Source organism: Astatotilapia calliptera, chromosome 19 (genome assembly GCF_900246225.1).
Source record: "Astatotilapia calliptera chromosome 19, fAstCal1.2, whole genome shotgun sequence".
Taxonomy (NCBI): domain Eukaryota; kingdom Metazoa; phylum Chordata; class Actinopteri; order Cichliformes; family Cichlidae; genus Astatotilapia; species Astatotilapia calliptera.
In genome coordinates this window covers 15767772-15789424 of record NC_039320.1, presented here as the reverse complement: position 1 = coordinate 15789424, position 21653 = coordinate 15767772, and the positions used below count along the sequence as shown (strand labels likewise).

At 39.2% G+C, this 21653-nt stretch overlaps 3 protein-coding genes across 4 annotated transcripts; 1 reads left to right on the top strand and 2 right to left on the bottom strand.

The window, feature by feature from the left end:
- Window positions 1–604: 604 nt before the first annotated feature.
- ezra (ezrin a) lies at window positions 605–10612 on the bottom strand. Its single transcript, XM_026151513.1, has 13 exons — window positions 10506–10612; window positions 8764–8847; window positions 8096–8191; window positions 7473–7747; window positions 6632–6715; window positions 6027–6173; window positions 5545–5641; window positions 5246–5409; window positions 5006–5136; window positions 3396–3556; window positions 3113–3205; window positions 2382–2648; window positions 605–1360 (listed from the first exon to the last, which is right to left on the bottom strand). Exons 1-13 carry the CDS (start codon window positions 10515–10517, stop codon window positions 1196–1198), a joined length of 1776 nt encoding a protein of 591 aa, XP_026007298.1. The 5' UTR covers window positions 10518–10612; the 3' UTR covers window positions 605–1195.
- Window positions 10613–10880: 268 nt separating this feature from the next.
- nenf (neudesin neurotrophic factor) lies at window positions 10881–13970 on the bottom strand. The gene is made up of 4 exons (XM_026151532.1): window positions 13731–13970; window positions 13526–13586; window positions 13236–13339; window positions 10881–11743 (listed from the first exon to the last, which is right to left on the bottom strand). The coding sequence occupies exons 1-4, from the start codon at window positions 13869–13871 to the stop codon at window positions 11567–11569; spliced, it is 483 nt and encodes a 160-aa protein (XP_026007317.1). The 5' UTR covers window positions 13872–13970; the 3' UTR covers window positions 10881–11566.
- A 342-nt stretch (window positions 13971–14312) lies between these two features.
- pacc1 (proton activated chloride channel 1) lies at window positions 14313–21168 on the top strand. 2 transcript variants are annotated; one of them, XM_026151523.1, is made up of 8 exons: window positions 14313–14615; window positions 17155–17278; window positions 17414–17626; window positions 19389–19543; window positions 19679–19821; window positions 19921–20062; window positions 20156–20263; window positions 20353–21168. In XM_026151523.1, exons 1-8 carry the CDS (start codon window positions 14580–14582, stop codon window positions 20512–20514), a joined length of 1083 nt encoding a protein of 360 aa, XP_026007308.1. In that variant the 5' UTR covers window positions 14313–14579; the 3' UTR covers window positions 20515–21168. The 2 variants fall into 2 exon arrangements, with proteins under 2 accessions (XP_026007308.1, XP_026007307.1); XM_026151522.1 differs by having other exon boundaries at window positions 17155–17281.
- The last annotated feature ends 485 nt before the right edge of the window (window positions 21169–21653 follow it).

The window sequence follows — 21653 nt, the reverse complement described above, 5'->3', positions numbered from 1 at the left end:
AGTTTTAATGTTTAATGCCTGTAATGACACAATATTCAAGAGATGCCATAGCCTCATAAAAAGCTTTTTTCCTGCCTTCATTTTCTCTTCTGCCTAAAAGTACAAAGCTGCACAAGGTGAAGTTTAATTAATTCCGAGTTTAAGGTCTTCTCGCTGACTTTTCTTTGGTGTTTTTTTAACATGTGTTTCATTTTTAATGCCGAACATTAAAAATGCTTCTGCAGCACCGGAGAACATTTTCAAACAACAAATGGAGAAATAATAAAAGATGTAATATAGAAACCATTAAGCTGCTTCAGTTTTGGCCTTTTTGTCTTTTCTTGTCTTTTTGTCTGCTGTATCCTGTTCACTGTAAATTAGATGCTCTAGATCTGACCTGAACACAAACAGGACGGCGTAAGAATACATTAAATGTTCCCATGTGGTTAAATAAAGTAACTCCAATAAGTAAATTCTGAAAATCATAAAAACAATACATTTGAAGCAGGAGAGATTATGTAAGTATATTAATGAAATAAGTTGCACTGTTATTTACACAAATAAAATACAGGAGAACATGACGAGGAGGGCCAGACCACCAGGAATATTCATGAGTAATTATGAATTAATTTGCTGTGAGTCTCAGTTTTATTTTATTGCAAACTGAGATTCATTTTGTATGACAGCATTACATCAAGCTTCTTGGAACACAAGTGGGAACCTTTCTACACTTTGCTGACATTTCTTTGGCAAAACTATCAAACAAATAAAATAAAAAAGATCTTTTTTTAAGCATCAGGCATTCATTTAAATAAATCAAAATTTAACCACTTCAGTTTGTTACAGTAACAAAACTGCAAATGTAAATTGCAACAACTACTGATTAGTTATCATAAGATATATAAGTTCTATAGTACCCCTAGTACTAGCTTTGTTCATACAGTATATCTGGTCTCCAGAGTGATGCACATCAGCATTTTAATGGGACTAAACAGCACATTGGAAACATTTGAGTGCAACACAAAACAGAATAGAGCAAAAACAACCCACAGTGCCAGTTTCAGCCAGCAAAGTAAAACTCGTGCAGAAATTATTACACAGATCAGCTCCATGCCTTTTCTGGGTGTTTGGGATCACATTTGGCTTCAGTTATATTAAAATGCTGAACAAGGCCTTCACGAGGTATTTGTGAGAGAGCTTTAGGTCTCTGGCATTTCTACAAGGCCTCAAACTCATCAATCCTCTGCTTGGTGTTGCCCATACGGATCTGACGGAGGGTCTTGTACTTATCACGGCCAGCGCGGACGTTCTCGGCATGGAGTTTATCGTCCTGGGTCTTTTTGTTATCGTCTCGGGATTGTGCCAGCTCTGAGCTCAGGTCCTGCGGAGGAGTCGTGCCCAGTTATTAAACTGTATACAATTCACTTCATCAACAGATATCTTGGCAACACCTCCATTAGAAAGTGATATCTTTAATTTAATCATCTTGTTCTTTTGGCTGTTCCTTTTTGGGGTTGCCACACTCGATCATCTGCCTCCATTGCCTCACTATATCACTTGCATCCTGCTCTGTCACACCGACCCTCTGCCCATTCAGGTCACTCCCAATGAAAATCTTATCGCCAGCTCTTTTTGTCAATGTCACCATCACCTTAAACCATAATCATACCAGGTTTTACTACCATCTTGTAAACCTTCCTTTTCACTCTTGCTGCAAATTCCCCCTGATACTCGTCTTCACCCACTCCACCCTGCCTGCACTCTCTTCTTCACCTGTCTTGTGCACTTTCTGCTGCTTTGAATGCTTGACCCCCAAGGTATTTAAACTCATCCACCTTCACTACCTCTGCTCCTTGCTTCTTCTCTATTTCAACTATCTGTCTCTTGCTCACACATGTCTCTCTTCTGTCTCTCTTCTACTGCTCTCTCCAGCCCTTGCCTCCCCTCTCCAGGCTCTTTTCCTGAAGTATTACAAGAGAGGGAAAAGAGCCTCAACGAATCATGATTGAAAATGTGAGTGAATTCAAAAGCCTCAAAGATGATGGTAGAAGTATTATCCATTAGAAAAAAAAAACTTTTAAAAACCTTATTTTGGGGCAAAGTCACAGATAGTTTTAAATGTTTATGTTCGAGTGAAGATTGAATTTAAAGTTAACTTTGATAATGCCTCGATAAACTCTTCCAAGAAAGGTGCTCAGGTGCCGAGTAGTGAGACTTATTTCTAGAACAACATTATTTGGGCTTCTATAATAGATGCTTAAAATTTCATGGCTTTTTTTTAACACAGCATATTTTTGCTATAAGTGTTTTGGAAGCTATAGAAAAGCTACGAGAAAAAAGTGTCTTAAGCATTGCTGCAGACTCCGGCTGATCTGGGATGTATTCCAGGTCCCTGAACTAACCTGAAGCTGCTTCTGCAGGCGCTCGTTCTTCTCGGCCTCGGTGAGTCGCTCCTCCTCCTGGCGGTCATAGTTGATGCCTTGTGTCTGCAGCTCGGCGCTATAGGTGCTGTTTTCTTCGCTGTGCTCATGGTCACTCTCGCTGTCTGAGGAGGAGGAGGAGGAGGAGGAGGAGGATGCATGCTCAGCAACAGGAGCTGAGTTGGCAGAACTCATCACAGTGTGCAGCTCCTCCTTCGTTTTCAGCAGACTCTCCTCCACTTCGACAGCCTAAAAGGAAAGGTGGGGAGAGGCGTGTGTTAGATTTGCTGGTGGTTTGCATCATTGAGCATTTGATTATAATATAAATGTAGTATTTTAAGTGTTTTAGTTGTATATATGTGACAGTAATACCCAAATTTGCAAGGACATTGACAAATCAAGCTTTCTGGTTTTTGCAAACTTGAACCTGCCTTTCTGACCTCTCCACTAAAACATGGCTCCTGAATTTATACTTTCAAACCAAAGCAATCTAATATGAATAAGATGCAAGGGTTACAGTACATGAGTAGTTATGTTTTTGAGGAAGTATGCAATGTAAATTACAGTGCAAAAGATTCAAATTATGGATGACTTATACAGATAAATCGTTTTCTTTCTTTTAAACAATAAATTTATATTTGATATTGTGCTGGGACATTTTTCTGGTATTTCCTGTGACTTGTGGAGCTCTTGACTGCATGCTGGAGACCCACCTTGTTGTGCCATGTCTCAGCCTCTTCCTCCTTGGCTCTCTTGGCCTCCTCCAGCGCAGTAATCTTGGCGCTATATTCGGCCAGCTCTGCAGCCTGAAGGAGGAAGCACAACACTGTGACGTGAGAATAACAGAATAGGCATGCTGTCATTTTAGAAATGTGATGAAAGCAAAAGCAAAAAACCTCCGTGTTACTTTAATCTGCCATTAGAACAGCCGATAAGTGCTTAGAATGAATTCAGGAGATTTATCAGGACTTTTTCCCTCATGTGCTTCACACTCACCAGCTGCTCCTGGCTCTTTAACTGGTCCTCAGCTTGCCTGGCCAGCTCCTCCTTGGCTATTATAGCCTCCATCCTCTCAGCCTCCAGCCGGGCCGCCTCCTCCTCCACCCTCCTCCTCTCCTCCTCCAGCCTCATGGCCCGGTCCAGCTGCTCCTGAAGCTCTGCGTGACAAAGTCAGAACACGGGGAAATCTATAAAGCACTGTACGTTGTTATAAAAATGCAGGATAAGAAACTCAAAACTGATTTGTCTTAAATTGGGGTACTTTCTTTTTTAAACATTTCTATGTTAACATCATAGAAAAAAATGATTAAAGTTACAGGGAAAAAAGGAAAATACAGTACTATTAAAATATTTTGGTGGTTCCAAAACTCTAATAAAGGTTTCCAAAATTAAATTTTTTTTTCTTCTACCTCAATAAACATAAAGCAATATTTTTGAGTAAGTCGCAACTGAAATATTTCAAATCAAAGGTTTATGTATTTTTTATAAATAATCGTTTACGAAAATGTTTTAGTCATCTAGTCATCTGACCAGGTTCATGCCAAATTTTTAATCATATTTATGTAACAAAATTACATGGAAAATAAATATGTAATAAATTAGTTAAAGTCATCCTTTTTAGAAGAGTTTTATGAATTAATTTTATTATTATTTTTACTGCACGTCTTCATTATCATAAGACATCAAGGTTGTTAAGATCATAGAAATATGAGCCTTGTGTTTTAGATTTTAAAAATGATTTGAACGTTTTAAATGCTAAATGCCGATGATTGGGGAAAAAATATGTTAACTGCAGATATTTAAAGAAATGCTTTTTGTGAAGATCATATGTTTGACAAAATTCGCCCAACATAACAAAGTTGCTTTTCAAGTAACGATCTCCCATCCTCCTCACATCTTTGTCAAACCATGTTTTGAAATCTGCCCTTCCAACTCTCAAATATATATTCCACCATATGGGGGAGAAGCAAGGGAGGATGATGGAGGAGGGGGTTTTACCTAATATGGTGGTGGGCTTTTTACCAAATGTCAATAGTACTTTTGAGAAAAGGGTTTTCTGATCTTCTTCTTAGAATATATACAGTACTGTGCAATGACGGTTGAAGTTGGGTAGTGGAAGAGCTGATATAGATGTGGCATTTATGTTTATTTTTATTTTTGAGAGCAATTAATGATTAAAATATCCAGGTTTTACAAAAAAAGCCCCGCCCCAAAAAGTAAATTAACCAAGAATGAAAGGTTCATGTTTATAATGTGGGACACCCTTTATCGCTTTAGCTCACATATGTAATAGTTTCTATCAAACAGTGTGAACTTTCAAGTTGGAACCCTGAAGTGGATGGATGGATGGATGGACGGATGGATGGATGGATGGATGGACGGATGGATGGATGGATGGATGGATGGATGGATGAATGGATGTATAGTTAAGCCGTAAACCTGTAATAGCTCAAATCCTCAAGGTTCTACAGGTGTTAGCAGATGGTTAATAAACGGTTTAATGTGGACTACTGAGAAAAAAATCAGTGAAATCTCCTTTTTCATAGCACTATACAACAGATAAGATCCGCAGCGATGCAGCTTCTACGTCAAATTTTCTATCTCACCTCTCTCTGCTCTCCTAGTTGTCTCTTCAAACTGGTGGAGCCTCTCCATCAGCTCCCGCTTTTCTCTCTCCATCTCCTCCTTCTCCCTCTCGATGGCCGTCCTCCTCTTCTTCTCGCTCTCCAGCTGATCCCTGCAGAACACGGAAAAGCTCAATCGCACGCCTAACGCAAAGCCTACACATTTCAAATTCCAATTAAGTTTGCCTGCATCATTTTAACCGGGCGCTTAGCTTCACCCACCTCTCCATCTTCTTCTGCTGCCTCTCCTGTGTGGCCTGAGCCTTCATCTGCTGAACCTCGATGGTGTCGGGCTTGCGGCGTCGCATGTACAGTTCATGGTTGCCCATGCACAGCTGCAGGATGCCCTTGTTGACTTTAAGCCGTGGAGCGTAGAATACAAAGTCCTTTAAAAGACAGAAAAGTAGAAGACAACTTTTTTTTCTTTTTCAAAAAGGGCTCCATAAGCTTCGTTTAAAATCTCTTGGTATAAAAAAGCTGTTTGATACTAGTGAAGATTATTAAACTCATAAAACACTTACTTGGGCTTTCTTGTCTATGGGCTTGATAACAAATTTCTTATCATTGAAAGAAATGTTTCTAATTTCACTCCAGGGAAATCCAATCTTCGGAGTCAGCCTGAAAAATGGATAAAAAGAGATATTTTTCACAGTGTGATATGAGCTTTAAGTTTGTTTCTTTAAAAGGTTCACAGCTGGACAGGTTGACCCATGCGGTATCAGAGGAAGAGGCTGGGGAGGGTTTGTAGGTTCATGTTGTAGTAGAATTGGGTCAATGACCTCTTCAAAGCAACATCCATATAGTTAGATGCGTTATTTAAAACCAGTCACTGAAAGGAAAGTTGACACACGCCTCCGACTGAGGTTTGACCGCTGGTGCATTGATCTCCTGTCTACAGATGTGTTTTATCAGGTCAGCGCACAGAACAACGTTACAGCAAACAAAAGCAGGGACAAAACAACAGAAATACAGAGAGAGAGATTTACTACAAAAACTGATTTACTTGTCGTTCTTTGCATAAATGTTGAGGCCTAGAGCGTCGACTCCCAGGAGCAGGTCTGTGCCCTTCTTGTTCTTGATGTCAAAGTAGTTAATGCCATACATCTCAAGATCCTGGGTGATCTTCAGGTACTCAATCATGGCCTCTTCCCTGTTCACATTAGATAATTAAATAAAATATTAAATATTCAACAGACTAATTTGTCTTTTACTTTATTTTGGGGGGTTTTAAGTGTGGCGGCAAACCTCCACCTAATAATCCATGTCCCTTATTAACTAATTAGAACCAAAAAAAAGCAAATAATCATTACAACAGAGTGCGTGAAGCTTTTTTGGGCATCAAAAACACAGCAATGAGTTATTTGCTGCTGAATTTCTTTTTCCTTTATGCTAACACGGTTACACTGCAGCATCTGTAAAAGCTGAGTGATCATGAGTACGATAAGAACAAAGTCTTCTAAGTCTACTTTACTTTACTGCTTGTAAAAGTTCACTGACTACAAAACTCCAGGACGCTGTGAGACCAAAAATGCTGTTCATTCTTAAAAAGTAAAGTCCTGAAAGCATCCATTTGAGGGAGGAAATTTATGCCACTCAGCCTTCACTTACTTTAGCATCGCTCCGTGCTCCTGGTGCCAAACCTGGATTCTCTCCTCCCACTGCTCCCTTGACAGCTTGTGTTGGTCCAGCACTCTGAGGGGAGCAGCAAGCTATCAGCAACCCATGCTGGTGAAAATGTAAACAGTCTGTGTATACATACAGGGTTAAAGCATACACATGATGCATTGTTGTGTCTTTCCCGGCATCCTTTGTCAGGAGCCGAAGGGGCATTATCACACATTGGTTAATATTTCGATAATTCGGGGAGGCTAGTAGCCAGGATGAGTTCCAGATTTGCTGTAAAGGAAAAGAGGTCATTTATCCAGAAGACTATCATTTATGATGCGGCTGTTCTGTCATTTTATGAGTGCAAAGTTGATGCAAAAACTACACCAATCACAGATAAATGGTCCTAATCTTCTTTTAAGTGCACTCAGCAAGGTAAAAAGACAGAGCCGCTTCATCCATGTGGTCATGTGTTTAATTTTAGAAAATAATCAGTTCACTAACTTTTAGGGGAAATAAGATGATGAATGACAAATTGTATTTAAAAAATGTGCTACTGACTATCAGAGTAGCTGATGTCTGAGAATTATTTGAGAGAATAACACTCGTAGTAATAAAACTGTGAAAGCCAAATCTAGTTGTAGCGTTAGAGGAATTTTATCTACATTTTGGAACGTCACAATTGTAAAGAGTTCCCGTAGGATGGATGCGGTGTTAATCTTTCAACTCGGATCACTGCTGCATAAATCTGCCCTTGCAAAAAAGCAGTAAAGTTGTACTGAGTTGCAAAGAACTGATTTCCTGCTCACCAATGTGCAGCTGCTGCAGATCCACTCGCACTCACCTCTTGGGCAGAAGACGCTCAGAGGACATGTAACGTGGCTTGTGCGTCGACTTGTTGTACTCGCCATACTTTGCCTGGATGGCGTAGGAGCCCAGCAGCACGGCGGTCTCTGGAGGGCTGTAGATCTCCTCATTCAGAATCGCCTCCTTCACCTGGAGGAAGAAGAGCCTCCTGGTGATGTCCTGGATCAGCTCCTCGGCTGCATCCTCAGGGTAAAACTTGACCAACAGCTTGAACTGCAGGGGAGTCTCTTTCTTCACTTCCTGAGACATCACCTAGAGGGGCAATAATTAAAGAATAAAATATGATTGAAGTTCCTACAGCAGAGTAGTAAAGACAGCTAAATAAATAACAGAGTGTGGGCAAGAATCCCGTAGAAAAAGGGTCAAATTACTTTTACGAACAACACGTATTTTAACTCTCGATTTAACAATTAAATGCTTACTTGCACACAATACAGAAAAATCCAAATTAAATAGAAACATAAAAATAATACAGTACATTTAATAATAAAAAAGATGTAGAACTGAGAGCTGCAGCAGGCCTCTGGGTTTTTACATTTACAATTAACAATTCTAAACAGAGTAGATGAAACAGAGGTTAACATCACTGCAAGTCCTCACCTTCTTTTCAGAGTTCAACCATGAGGTGAATCCTCTGATGTCAACAAACTGCAGCCCGAAGTACCAAGTCTCACGCAGGCCGATGGTCCTGGAAACCTTCAGAGTGGAGACATGATAACAAAATCCTGCACATCTTCTCAACAGCTTCTTCACTTTTTAATCAAAACCTCCTCCATGACTCTTGCGGTAATTTCTCCCTGAAGAATAAAACCTTTGGATAAGATTACAGAACTTTTAAATGAGAACGTTAAGCTTGTTTTTTTGATTTTTTTTTTTGTATCACAAAGGGGCTCATTAAACTGGCCAGCTTTTACCAGACTAGATCTGTGGGACAGCTATGGTTACTAGTTGCTTTGCTGATGGAATAAAATACCCACTGGTTACAGTTAAGACCATTTATCTGCAAAACAAATACCAATGCGAGTGTATCTGACTGAAAGTATTTCTCTGCTGAAGTATTTCAAAGGTCTGTACTGTATTTACACTGTTGTATTTGCTGCTACTTGGCGTTAATCCATCACTTTGCCAGTCCATTTTATTTATTTATTTTAAATGCATGAAAGACTTCTCAAAAGAAAGAAAGAAACAGAAACTTTTCAGTCTACATAAAGTCATCCGGGATCTATAAAATAATACAGGATGTGCTTTGTGAACTGCATCACACCGACCTGGTCAAAGAGCTGCTTCCCTGTTGTGTTGGGGTGGAAGGAGAACTCCAGCTCCGCGTCCATTGTGGTGACGCGGACATTGACCTGCAACATAAAGGTCATTTAGTCACGTGATGACAGAGATTTCTTTTTGTATACACATGAATCATATTTGCAAACAATCAGCTTCCTTTTCTCAGAGAATCTGTAACCGGGCAGAAATATTTTACTGTGATCTTATTATTAGTTTGCAGCGATCAGCGATCAGCCTGGAAACATAAAGATATTGTAGTCATATGTGTGAAGGAGCTGTGAAGTGGATTATTCATAAACCATAATTGCTCACTATCTCATTAGACTTCGGACTACTCTTGCAAGGTTACACAAGGTTGCACATACGCAGATTACAATGCTTGCAGAGTTGACTTTACCGTTGTTAGTCAAGATCAGCCTGTTTTATAACAACAACGATTAAAGTGGAAAAGAAATGACACTTTAAAATGTCTATAGAGCAGATGTTCAACATAAAAAAAACACACTAAAGCACCCAGGCTGTTCTCAACACACGGACCCTGATCACAGGCCAGATTGGGCTTGTAGCAGTTACACAATTGTTTTATGAAGTTATACTACAGCACGCCCCGGGTGTCATAAAGATAATCCCATCGAAACTTGAGCAGCAAAAGCTGGAACATCCATTTGTGAAACCTCTAACGTGTTACTCAACTGTTACCACCTCCAGTGATGGCATGCATAAGGTAATAGCTCAACTCGCTGACATCCTGCAGGTGTTTCCTACCTGCCACAACCTTAATCGCTCACTAATCACTGACTGTGGACATCACTGATGAATCATTAATCCATTAGACTCAGTCACCAGTTTATACCGTTGAGCTATGTAGGATTATCTTAATTTGTTTATACTTGGATTGTGCTTTTTGGTACTGTCGCACCTCTTTTGTTTAGCTGTTCAAAAAACGTTTTCCACAACGCAAACAACACCTGCAACTATGACTCATAATTTTATTTGATTTGTAGTTAGTTTAAGGTCAGTCAAATGGACGTAGACGTCAGAATGACCTCTTAAGAGAGGCTTTCTCCTTGCAGTGTCAATATAAGCACAGAGCTGCTTTCGTAATGCACAGGCCAGTCGTTCTTATCAGTTTTCCGACAGACTGATGGTGAAAGCTTAAGTAACTGCGGACATTTAGAACATGAGAGTTTTCTTTGTTTAAGACAGAGGTCTCTTGTTTGGTGCAGGGTGCCTCAGAAAATCAAACGGAGCAGAGAAAAGCGGTTAAACTGTACAGTCATGAGTTCGTTCTTAGCATTTAAAAATCACTCCAGTGGCACTAAAGGGAATTACCATGATTGCAGTGCATTATGCATGCCCAGAGAAACAGCAGACAGGCTGGTTGCAGACCTGAAGTAGCATTTTTCTGTCAGGAATGTGAGCAGCATGGGTCAAACTCTACACTTAGTTAATGAGTAAATGCCAAGAAGGAGCTTGGACTCTTGGAAACAAGAAGCTTGGCCAGATTGTTTATTTCTTTAAAAAAAAAAGGACATTTAATTAGAAATTAAAGCTATTAAATCTGTATTTATGCAAGTAACTCTGAAATGTATCTAGTGGTCATTCTCAGCATAAGCAATTCAAAGAAACCACACAAATAAATGTATAAGCCCACCACTGACATTTTTGAATATGCAACAGGAAGAAACACTTCAGTGACATATAATCATTTAAATCGTGGTGATCCTACCGTTTTGGGCATCTTGGCTGCGGTTGGTGGATGAGTAGTACCAAGTGGTTCCCAGGTTGTCACAGGTTGCAGTGAACGTCTCCCAGCTGAACGTGCGCCTGATAAAGAGCGCAGCACCGCTCTCGCTCGAAAACTCCTGGGCAGGGCTCGTGCCCTTTGAACTCAGCAGATTACGCAGAGTGACGTGAGAGTTACTATCACAAAACTGAAAGATTTACTTCCAATGTGGCCACTGGCAGCGCAAGATGCGTAATTCCACCCAAAGACTATCACCTGCTTCAGCACCTTAAGTACTGCGACCTTTGATCAGAGCAAGCAAGACTATAAGGGGCCGGACGATCTATTTATGTCGCCTGTTTGGAGGTGACAGCAGAGAGGGCTGTCATAAAGAGATCGTGTCAAGGTAACACAGTTGTGTGTGGTAGAACACGGATGAGACCAACAAAAGATTAGAACATTTTCAGACTTTAATGAGAATTGTAGACGAACAAGTTGAATACATGTGGACCGATGAACACTAACAAAGCTGCAGATTTATTGTTTCCTAAACATAAATATTCCACTGAGTCATTCACATAATTCATTTAGTTTCACAGTAAAATACAGAGTTCAAAAAATGAATTGATTAGTGACTAAAATAATCAGCTACAGTCTCTCATTTATAAAAATAAAACAAAACACTGCAGCTACAGTGCATGAAGATTATTTTAAGTTTGGAAGGATCTTTGAGCTCCTAATGTTTAGAGTATGAAATTAAATGGCTTAGAGCACTGTGAGAGGAGCAGGAGGCATCTTGATCTGTGCTTAAACTTCTTTAAATGTGTCTCCGGGAGACCGTTAACTATCTGCATACTCTTACTCCAAAGTCCCCGCTTTTTATCTTAGTCAGATGATACAACAGGTATTAAAGTAGTTGGTGCACCGTAAACTGGTCAAAGCTATTAAAGCGCTATTTAATTCTCAATCTTGAGTCAACAGGATAATGCTTCTCCTATTATTGCACATGTATCAAACTTCTTCATCGCGATTCTTGTCAAGTAAAGTGACCACATGAAATTACATTAAAATTCATCTTTGATTTGAAAATGAGGCTGGTCCTCGGGTTTGAAGTCTTTGTTGGGACTTCCATCCTCGTTCAGGATACGGGATGCTGTGTAACCCACAATGGGATACTTGGCTTTGTAGGTGCCTTCAAATATACTGTCCAGAGACTTTAGCTGCTCTTCAGTGAGGCCTGTCTGTGGAGGTGAAGATAATTAAGGAACATTAATCAGTGCTTTTTTAATATATGTGTGTTTTTTAACCTTTGAGCATTCTGACTTGTGGAAAAGCTCGGAGACCTGTACCTGGGAAAAGGGGTGCGCTTTTTGGGAAAGCTATGCTTGCCTATTTGCCCCCTTTTATTTATTTCGTTTGCTAAGAGTTAGAAAGAAAGACTATTAGCACTTGTGCAAAGAACATACTTAAAACAGCGAGATGATTACTTCAGTCTTTTACAATAAAAAGTGATCTAAATGAACTTTTACTTTAATAAAAGTTGATATAATCGCATTAGCACAGTGTTGTTTATGTTCCCTAAAAGATCCTATTTATTCACCTTAGTTTCACCTCATATTTTTCACACAGCTGTCAATACCTCACCTGCACCTGGGTCTGTGAAACTGTCCCTTTAAATGTATTTCCTATGAATCATAAGTTGTCTGAAATGTTCAAATGGTGACATTTTGTAAGGAAGTCTTGCATTTTTTCACCTTTTATGGCCTTTGGTGTTACAGAAACTTTGTGATTTATTGTTTTACTTGCTCCAGTCACTTTGCTTTTTAAAGTGTCTACACCGGGGGAAAATGTAGTCAGAGCATTAATGAACTATTGTACAATCCTGTCCAAAAGCCTTGAGCCACACCTCATCCTTTATCTTATGCTGGGAAAATGGGAAATTAGTGCAGTGATTTATTGAAATATGTTTGCACATACATGGAAACACAGAATGTGAGTGAAAAACAGAGTTTACACAAATCTAAGGAGCATGAAAGTCAATATTTGTTATGACCACCTTCATTCTTCAGCACAGTCTAAACTTAGTCAGCAGTGTCTTCGTCAGTTTTCTTGTAATTTCTTTAAGTAGTTCTCAAGAACAATTCTCCAGGCTTCATGAAAGATATTCAAATATCTTCTTTGGATGTTCTTCTGTTGTTCTCTGTCCAGATGATCCCACAGTGCTTCGTTAACGCTCAGTTATAGAGTTTTACTGTGTGTTTTTCTACCCTGGTATGCTTTTCCTGCACTAACAGTGTGTTTGGGATCATTGTCATGCTGAGCAATGTGTGACACTGCCCCACCCCACATAATGGTGGGATGGGAAAATGTCTCATATGTAGAGTGAGACTGTTGGATGAGCTACAATGACTCATATTAACAAAGAAAAGGAGAGCGGCACACTGTGCTGTACATTCTTTATCTCAACAGAAACTGCCTATTCTTTGATGAAGAAGATAAAACTGGTAGAAATTTTCTGTTATCTAGTTTTTTTTCTTATTTCAAAAAATAGATATGTATTTGTTGCATTTAGTGTCTTCATCCTCCCCCTACCTGTTACATTCAATCTGCACGGCCAAAAAGAAATTTGGGGGGGGGAATCTCTTGCATTAAATGTCAAGTAGAGCAGAATATAAAGAAATGAGGGGTGAATCAAGAGTTTTGCACAGTACTCTACGTTCAGCTGAAACTCACAGTGTCTGATGTCAAGTCTGCGGGGTCCAGTGACATCTTGGCCACAGCTCGAGTGGAGTCCTTACCTACCAGCGCATTATATGGAGCATCTTTTCCATAAAACTCTGGAATGGGTGAAATAAAATGCACATTAAAATCAACGCGCTGACAGCAGAGACTAATAAGCAAATGACCCGAGTCAGGTTAGTTTATAGAGAAAGCCTTCTAATGTGTTAAATCACTTTTTATTAGAACTGACTTTAATGACCGATTTGAATCCAGGAGTTAGATAATGTTTTTTCTACATCTACCTTTTCCCTTGGTGACATCAAACACAACCCCTTTTACTGCCATATAAATAAGCTGGCCCTCCTATAATAGGAAAAGAAAGAGCGATGATAAATATAGATGACTCTTAACAAAAAAAAACAAAAAAAAAAAAAATGCACGCACAAGTAGACACGCGAGTTCATTTTCAGCAGCACATGCCGGGATTTTATTTCTCCAACAGTTTACCTCGCTGCCGTCGTATCTCTGCAGCTCCTCCTCGGTGAATAAACGGACAGGTTTTGGAGCAGTTTTGTGTTTTACTTTAGCATCTTCCGCTAAAGCCACGGCGAGGATGATAAATAAGACACAAAATCGCGCTGTTGCCATGGCAAGGTCGTTGTTTAAACAAGAAGTTCAGGCGGAAACTTCTTCATCCACTTCCCTTTCAATGCCCAGGTACTCTCTGGTCGTGATGCATTTGAAAGCCTCGGAAATTTCACCGACATTATTTTAAACCAGTTCTCGCTGATATTTGTTTATATTCTGGACTATAAGCAATGAAGATGTGATTTTTGTGCATTTATTTGTCATTTGTATAGATTTTATTTAGACATAAATTTAAAAAAAATGTCATAAATATCTTATGAAAAACATAACACCATAGTCAAGTTCATTTGAGTAAAAAATAAACTTGTAGGAATGGGGTGGCATTTCAGTAAAAATGCGGTTTCTTGTCGCAGTAGTATGTTGTTGTTTTTTTAGATAAATGAGTTTTCTCATAAGTACATGAACGCAGCATTAGGAATCAACCTAAGGTAACGAGCTAGGACACAAGGAAGCCACAACAAGGAAACAAGATCGCATTGAATCGCGGCCCATGGGTCCCCTGTTATTATCGTGGGTTGGGCCTTTATCTACTTCTCCAAAACCCCCAGGGGTGGGTGCTGGTGTCTTTTTTTTTTAAACTGTGAGACTTGAGCTCGGTGGAATGAGGTGTTTTTAAACATGTCAGGTTTATTAGGAGCAATCTGCTGAGTTGGCACAAAAAGCTTGAAGAGCTGCTTTAGGTGAAGTCACTGGAAGTTCCGCAGAGGAATGCTCAGAAAAGGAAGGTCCCTCTCATACCAGGAGGTAAGTTACAAGTTCCTTCGTGTTTGTGTTTCACTCTGAAATCTTTCATGTTTGTCTCAGTAATCACAGGACTGCTACAGACTGTAGGCTTCTTTTTTTATTGTCTCTGAGGACAGCAGTAAAGTCTTTTTTCTCTCGCTGTGTCCATGCTCCTGTCGGGCGTATTTGGCATCATGTGACTGAGCAGCCGTTTCCTGACTTCATGTTTCCTTTGGGTTTCAGCTATAGTTGCAGTATTCATTTAGATTATTCGCCAGTTCTTATTTTAAGCTTTAAAATAGCTGCAGAAATGGCGTAAAACCTTTTAAAACCACTGGTCGGTATGGCCATTTTAAAGCCTCGCTTGCATTTGGAGCCAGCGCTGACTTGGTCATTAAGTTTGTGGTGCTGTCAGGTGTTTTCATTGTTTAGGCTCTCCTCACTGAAAGATGGTTTGGACATAATGTAAAACAGACAGTGTGATACTTTTTTTTAAAATGTGTATTTTTGTTGTTGTAAGTACATTTACCTTTAACTTATAACCACTGACCTTAAATATCAACACCAGATAAGTTAAACTGTTTTGTCATTGGAGTATTTGATTACAGGTCAGTGAAATGAAAGAAACAGTAATCATTGTTGTTGTGACTAAATGTCAGGTTTGTAGAAGGCAAAAGTAGTGAAATGTTACTGTTTTCTATATTTTGTAATTTCTTTTGAGACAGGGGGTCTTAAAAGAAAGGGTTAAAGTGGGATTTAACAGATTTAACAGATGAGGGAATCCGAAAATTATTTAAAGAAAATAATTACAAGATGTGAAAATTTGTACTGTGAGCTCGAGCAGATTTGTTTTGTGTGTGTGTGTGTGTGTGTGTGTGTGTGTGTGTGTGTGTGTGTGTGTGTGTGTGTGTGTGTGTGTGTGTGTGTGTGTATGTAACCATGATCGGCTGACCTGTGTCCCTGCTTCTCTAAGGTTCACTGCTCTTTGTGGACTTAACTGAACTAAGTCCTAAAACTAGACTTGAAAACAACATTTTAGTTAACAAAAATGAAAAACTGAACCAAATTAAGTAAAAAAGTAGAGGGAAAAATATTAAGCTTTAGTATCTGTTAGTTTGATAAAGTTTCAATAATAACTCGCCCAATGAGACATTGATGGACATCGACCAGCTGTGTCCAAAAATTTTGAGTCACTGCTTTCCCAAAGTTTTGGGTTTTTATTGAAATATCTGAGCTCATTTTCCTAAATCCTGCCTCTGACGCGTGCCCTCCATAGAGTAAGAATTAAAAAGATTAACTAATAGAACTAACTTTTAGAACTAATCCTGAAACTAGTAAAAACTAAAATAAAATTAAACATCTTCCAAAAATAAAAACTAAACTCACACAAGAAAATGTGCTGAGGAAACTAAAAACTAGTAAGTTAAAAAAAATAAATAAATAAAAAAAGTCAAAATGGAAAAATAAAAACCAATTTGAAAATACGATACTATAATAACTCTGATATATACAGATCTGCTGTTTGATATAACCTGACATTGAGCATGAAAACTGCAACCTGTCAGCAAAAACAAACTGATGTTATATATGATATGAAAACATGTAACTATAACAGATGTTTACATACTACTAAAATATGACAAGTTAACATGTGGAAGATGAATACATTGCAACTAAAAGGTGTGGCGTTACTGAGAAGGGAACAATATACCAAAAGCAATAGTGTATGTATGTGTGTATATATATATATATGTATATATATATTACATATATATTACATATATACATATATATATATATATATTACATATATACATATATACATATATATATATATATATATATATATATATATATATATATATATATATATACACATAAAACTTACTGTCTTTCAGGTATTCACCCAATAAAGGACCACGAACTCAATAGGTTAAATGCCTTTCAGGCACCGCTACAGTCTGCACCTGTCCTGTTTAGTGGCTGCTCCATACCACAGGACAGACTCAATGACTGCAGTTTAGAACAGGATCAGCATCTCCTGTGGAAGATTATACTTCCCCAGAAGGGGCCGAGTGAATTCTGAGGTGTTCAGAGACATTCAGTCTGCTTAAATCCAGCTAAATGCAGCCAACTGTTTCACAACACAGACGGACAATGACCTAAAACATGGATCCAAAACAAACCTTTATTTTGTTTATTGAAGCAAAGAAGTGGACAAGTGGATTATTCTTGTTGAGGACTAAACTTCAGACAGAAAGGCCCACATACAAACAGCAACCGAAAGTTGCTCCAGTAAAGGCCTCAAAGCATTAAAAAGGAGGAAACCCAGCAATCTGATGTTGTCCATGAGTTCAAAACTTTAGGCCGTCATTGCCAGCAAAGGGTTTTGTATTAGGTTTGATTCATCATTAACTGAAGATCTCAGAGTGCTATTCCACTCCACTTAAAATGGATACAAATGTGACCCCACCTTAGTAATTGTTAGGATTTTAAGTATAGTTTTACTATACTTGTAACCAGAAATAGGTGTTTAAATGTTCTTTTTTTAACCCTACAGTTCAATGATGAGGATGATGAAGGGGGGGGAGATGAAGATGAAGGCAACGCACCGTCTCCAGTCTTTTTTGATGATGCCACTGAAGACCCGGAGCATGAGAAGCCTGATAGCAGCATCTCACAAAGTAGTAGGAGACGTGTTTCTGCACCACATGCTGGACACTCATTACACTGATATATTTTTTATTGGTCCACGCTTTTGTGGCATGTAATTGGATTTGTCCACTCAGATTCCTGCCTTTACCCCTTTGTCCCTACAGCACAGGATGACGTTAGGGGGCCCAATCCACCTATGAGATTCAGTAAAACCTGTCTGAAGAATTTCTTCACGGTGGTGCTCATCTTCATCTACCTGCTGCTGACTGCGGTGGCAGCATTCCTGGCCTACCAGACGATCTCTGACTTCTTGGAGAAACTAAACAACCCCGTTATGTCCGTCATTTACAAAGAGGTTGACTCATTTTCATCTCCTGGTTAGTATGAATGATACACTTTTTGGGGCATATTTTAGGACTATGACTGGGTTAGTGGGTGTTAAGTGTGCTGTTATGTCCAAAACATAGAACAACAGGTAACTCATTTCATCCAGAAAATACAGATTGCACTACACAGCAGCACTTCATATTTTTTTTATAAGCATTTAAATCTGCCTTTATCAGCATTTAGCAGGAACACATGCTCTTCATGTAGTGGTTGTCGTGGCACTAGATGGAATAGTATCTGAGTATACAAGGGGATATAGCTGATTAACCATGCCATTAAGATATGGGACAGAGATTTTGAAGCTAAGTGAGCAGCTGAATGTCTTCATGAAGAGAAAGAGCACTACAGATGGCCTGTATTTATATAGCGCTTTACTAGTCCCTAAGGACCCCAAAGTGCTTTACATATCCAGTCATCCACCCATTCACACACACATTCACACACTGGTGATGGCAGCTACATTGTAGCCACAGCCACCCTGGGGCGCACTGACAGAGGCGAGGCTGCCGGACACTGGCGCCACCGGGCCCTCTGACCACCACCAGTAGGCAACGGGTGAAGTGTCTTGCCCAAGGACACAACGACCGAGACTGTCCAAGCCGGGGCTCGAACCGGCAACCTTCCGATTACAAGGCAAACTCCCAACTCTTGAGCCACGATCGCCCAGAATGGGAGGTTTGCTTTGAGAGTGTCGATGGAGAAATATAGAGATGGTCAGAAGGAGTTTCAGTGTTTCTGTGGATCAAGAGAAAGCATTTGATAATGGAGAGGAGTGTCAAAGGTGATTTGCAATCGAAGGATAGCAGCACTAGAGAAAGGAAAGGTTTACAAGATAGTAGTGAGACCTGCTATGATGTATGATTTTGAGATAGGAGGCAGAGCTGGAGTTGTCAGAGTTGAGAGGTTAAAATGTTCAATGGGAGTGACCAGTGTGGACAAGATTAGAAATGAGTCCATCAGAGAACCAGCTCAGGTTGAGCAGGATGGTGGATATAGCTGCCAGGCAGGAGGAGAAGAGAAAGACCACAGAGGAGGCTCATGGATGTAGTGAAAAGGACATGCAGAGGGTTTGTGTGACAGAGGAGGATGCTGGGGATGGGGTGAGATGGAGCCAGATGATCCACCCTGGCAAAGATTTTAGAAATGAATACTTCTTTGCTCCTTTTCATTATCACACCTGGCCTGTTTTCTATCGCGATAAACCCCAAATTATTGTTGGTGACAAAATACTCAATAATTGAATAACACTGTGACAGAAGGCAGGCGCTAGTTATGTGTGAATAATTTGTATTGCCTGCTGTGTGGCCACCAGAGGGTGTATTAAATCTGAAAACTTTTCTAAAATTGCAGCTTATCAAATGTGACTTGGTCAGTTGTTGCAGACATGCAATGCAAGGTGCATTTTCTTTTTTGTGTTGTATCTTTGCTTTAGAAGATAATGTGGTTTATTCTTTAATTTTTTTTTCCAGCTAGTCCCTTAAGCCTTAAATCTCCATCTGAAAAGACATCCATGAAAATAGTCAGCAACAGCTGAACAAATCCTGTTCTCTGTGGATGAGAGACACATGGAAGAATTTTGAAATGCATTAAGTGTCCTCGTCTGCGTCACCAAAATAAAACGTGTTTGGAGGCACCCGTTGCAAAATTTTACATTTTTACCTCCACATAGAACAAACAAGTAAATGGCAGTGAGTCCATAAACACTGCTGTTGAAGAACATTGATGCAGACTCTGTTTACTTTCTTTGAGCAGGCATAGCTCTGTACCCCGGCAAAGCCCAGCTGCTCAGCTGTAAACATCACTACCATGACTACATCCCACCTTTAGTGGACCCCGGCAAGCCTCAAGAAGTAGACTGTAACATAAAAGAAGTGACCTACTTTGGGCCATTCGCGAACGAAACAGAGGTCAGAATTAACTTTTTTTTTATTTGGCTGTTTCTCAGACACAACCCACAAGTCTGAGCAATCCTAAAGATGTGCAGCTATAACATAACTGCAAAATTGTCTCCACTGGATTTACATACTATTATACTGTTACAGAAAAAAGCTCTGGTGGTCCGCGGGCCATCTGACGTCCGTAACAAAGAACTGATCTTCATGCAGTTCAGTCGCAATGAAACAGAGGAGGACTTCAGTGCCATCAATTACATGCTTTTTGCCAAGTTTAGTGACTTGACTGACAGGTAATCATTGTTTAATAAGACACTCGAAGCTTGATGTTTTGCAAAGTGTTAACAGTGATTTGTGTGATAGCAGCATATGTGCCTGTTTTCTGCCTGTAGTGCAAATAAATCCGAGTTTATGAGGGACTGTGAGAGGAATTACTCCATGTGGACCTTCTCTGGAGGCTTCAGAACCTGGGTCAAAATGTCATTATTGACAACATCTGGGGTAAAAAATGAAGCTGTCGAGTTTCGACAAGAGGTATTTATGTCCCAACAGTTTACATGTAGTTCCATGCACGATGACATTTGAATTGAAAGTTTTTAATTTGATTATTTATGGTGAATGGTCTAGTCTTCTGTGGTGAAATTCAACGATAAAAGGCCTGAAGGGGCACAAACCGATCAGCTCTACTTTGCCGTCTTTGAGTGGCGAGATCCTTTTATGCAGGAAATCCGACTGGTATGTTCTCACAGAAATTTTCTCCTTATTTGAATTGTGCTTGCACGAATTGCTCATTGTTCGACAAAACTTTGCTTCTTTCCAAACAGATAGTGACTGCGAATGCCTGGAGCTCTATAGCCATCCTCTGTGGGGTCTTCATGGCTCTCTTCAAAGCTGCCAATTTTGCCAAACTCACTATTAAGTGGACTATCAAGATGCGCAAGAGGCATCTGAGGAATAAAGCACGGGAACTGAACCATGTAACCTGAAACACTTTGCAGACAAGACACAATCTTACAATATCCAAACTCTAAGATCTGACGGAGCTGAGCTTTATTCTCACACAGCTGCTTTTTCCAGGTCACTACAGGCACTGTTTTTGTAATCAGTAGTGAGAAATATTAGCACGAGGGCATGCTTATGAATTACATTTGTAGGTGTTACTGCTTCTCTTTTAACATGTAAGCTGGCAGTAATAACTGATTATTACTAGATTATTGTTATTGCTAGATTCATTTTCTTTAAGAGCCAATATTTAGTTACTGCATTTCAAAAGAAGATGTACTTCACAAACACCTTCTAAAACGTCCAATAAACACTGCGTTTGACACGCACACTCAAGAAAATGTTGCTGAAAGCCAAGACACTTTTAAAACTTCTTAAAAGTTGTTTTTAAGTGTAAAACTGAGAAAATGTGAACTTTTGTGTTATATCTTGGACTGGTTCAGTTCTGAAAGTGATAATACTATTTTAAAGACTCTAAAGGGATTTCTGAGAACTGTTTTTAATTTGTAGTTTGTTTCTGTAGCATATATGTTCCAGCAGTGCTGCTGTTTTTCATTTAGATTCAACGTTATGCATCGATATGTTGAAATCTTGCTGTTTAAATGATTTTTCAAAATAAATATGTTTTTACTCTTGTATTTTACTGCCAAATTTAATTTTACACGGTATCAATGGGTAGACTGTCCAGACTTTATATCTTTCCCAGACGAACTGATCCTTGATTTTATCTATATGTTTGGATTTACCTTGAATAGGGGACCACAAATTTGTTAAGTAGAAAAAAATAGATGGATGGAAAACAGAAGCTTCAAGTTACTGCTGATATATGTGCTTCTACAGTGGGGTGGACTCAGTTTTACACACACTTTATTTTCATTTACTTTTTTGTTAAATAAACAGTACCACAGTGTACTGTATCATGAGCAGTTGTTCATCTGGGATTTAATACTAAGACCTGGGAAGGACTAAATCCTAAATGACAGTGAGTTGTTCAGAAAGTTGTTTAAAAATTATGGAGCTGGAATGGGCATAAAGCACTGGCAATTTAATTTTTTTTTTTTAATTTTTATTTATTTATTTATTTGTAAAGTGCCATTACAGTTATTTTTTTCTATTAGACATT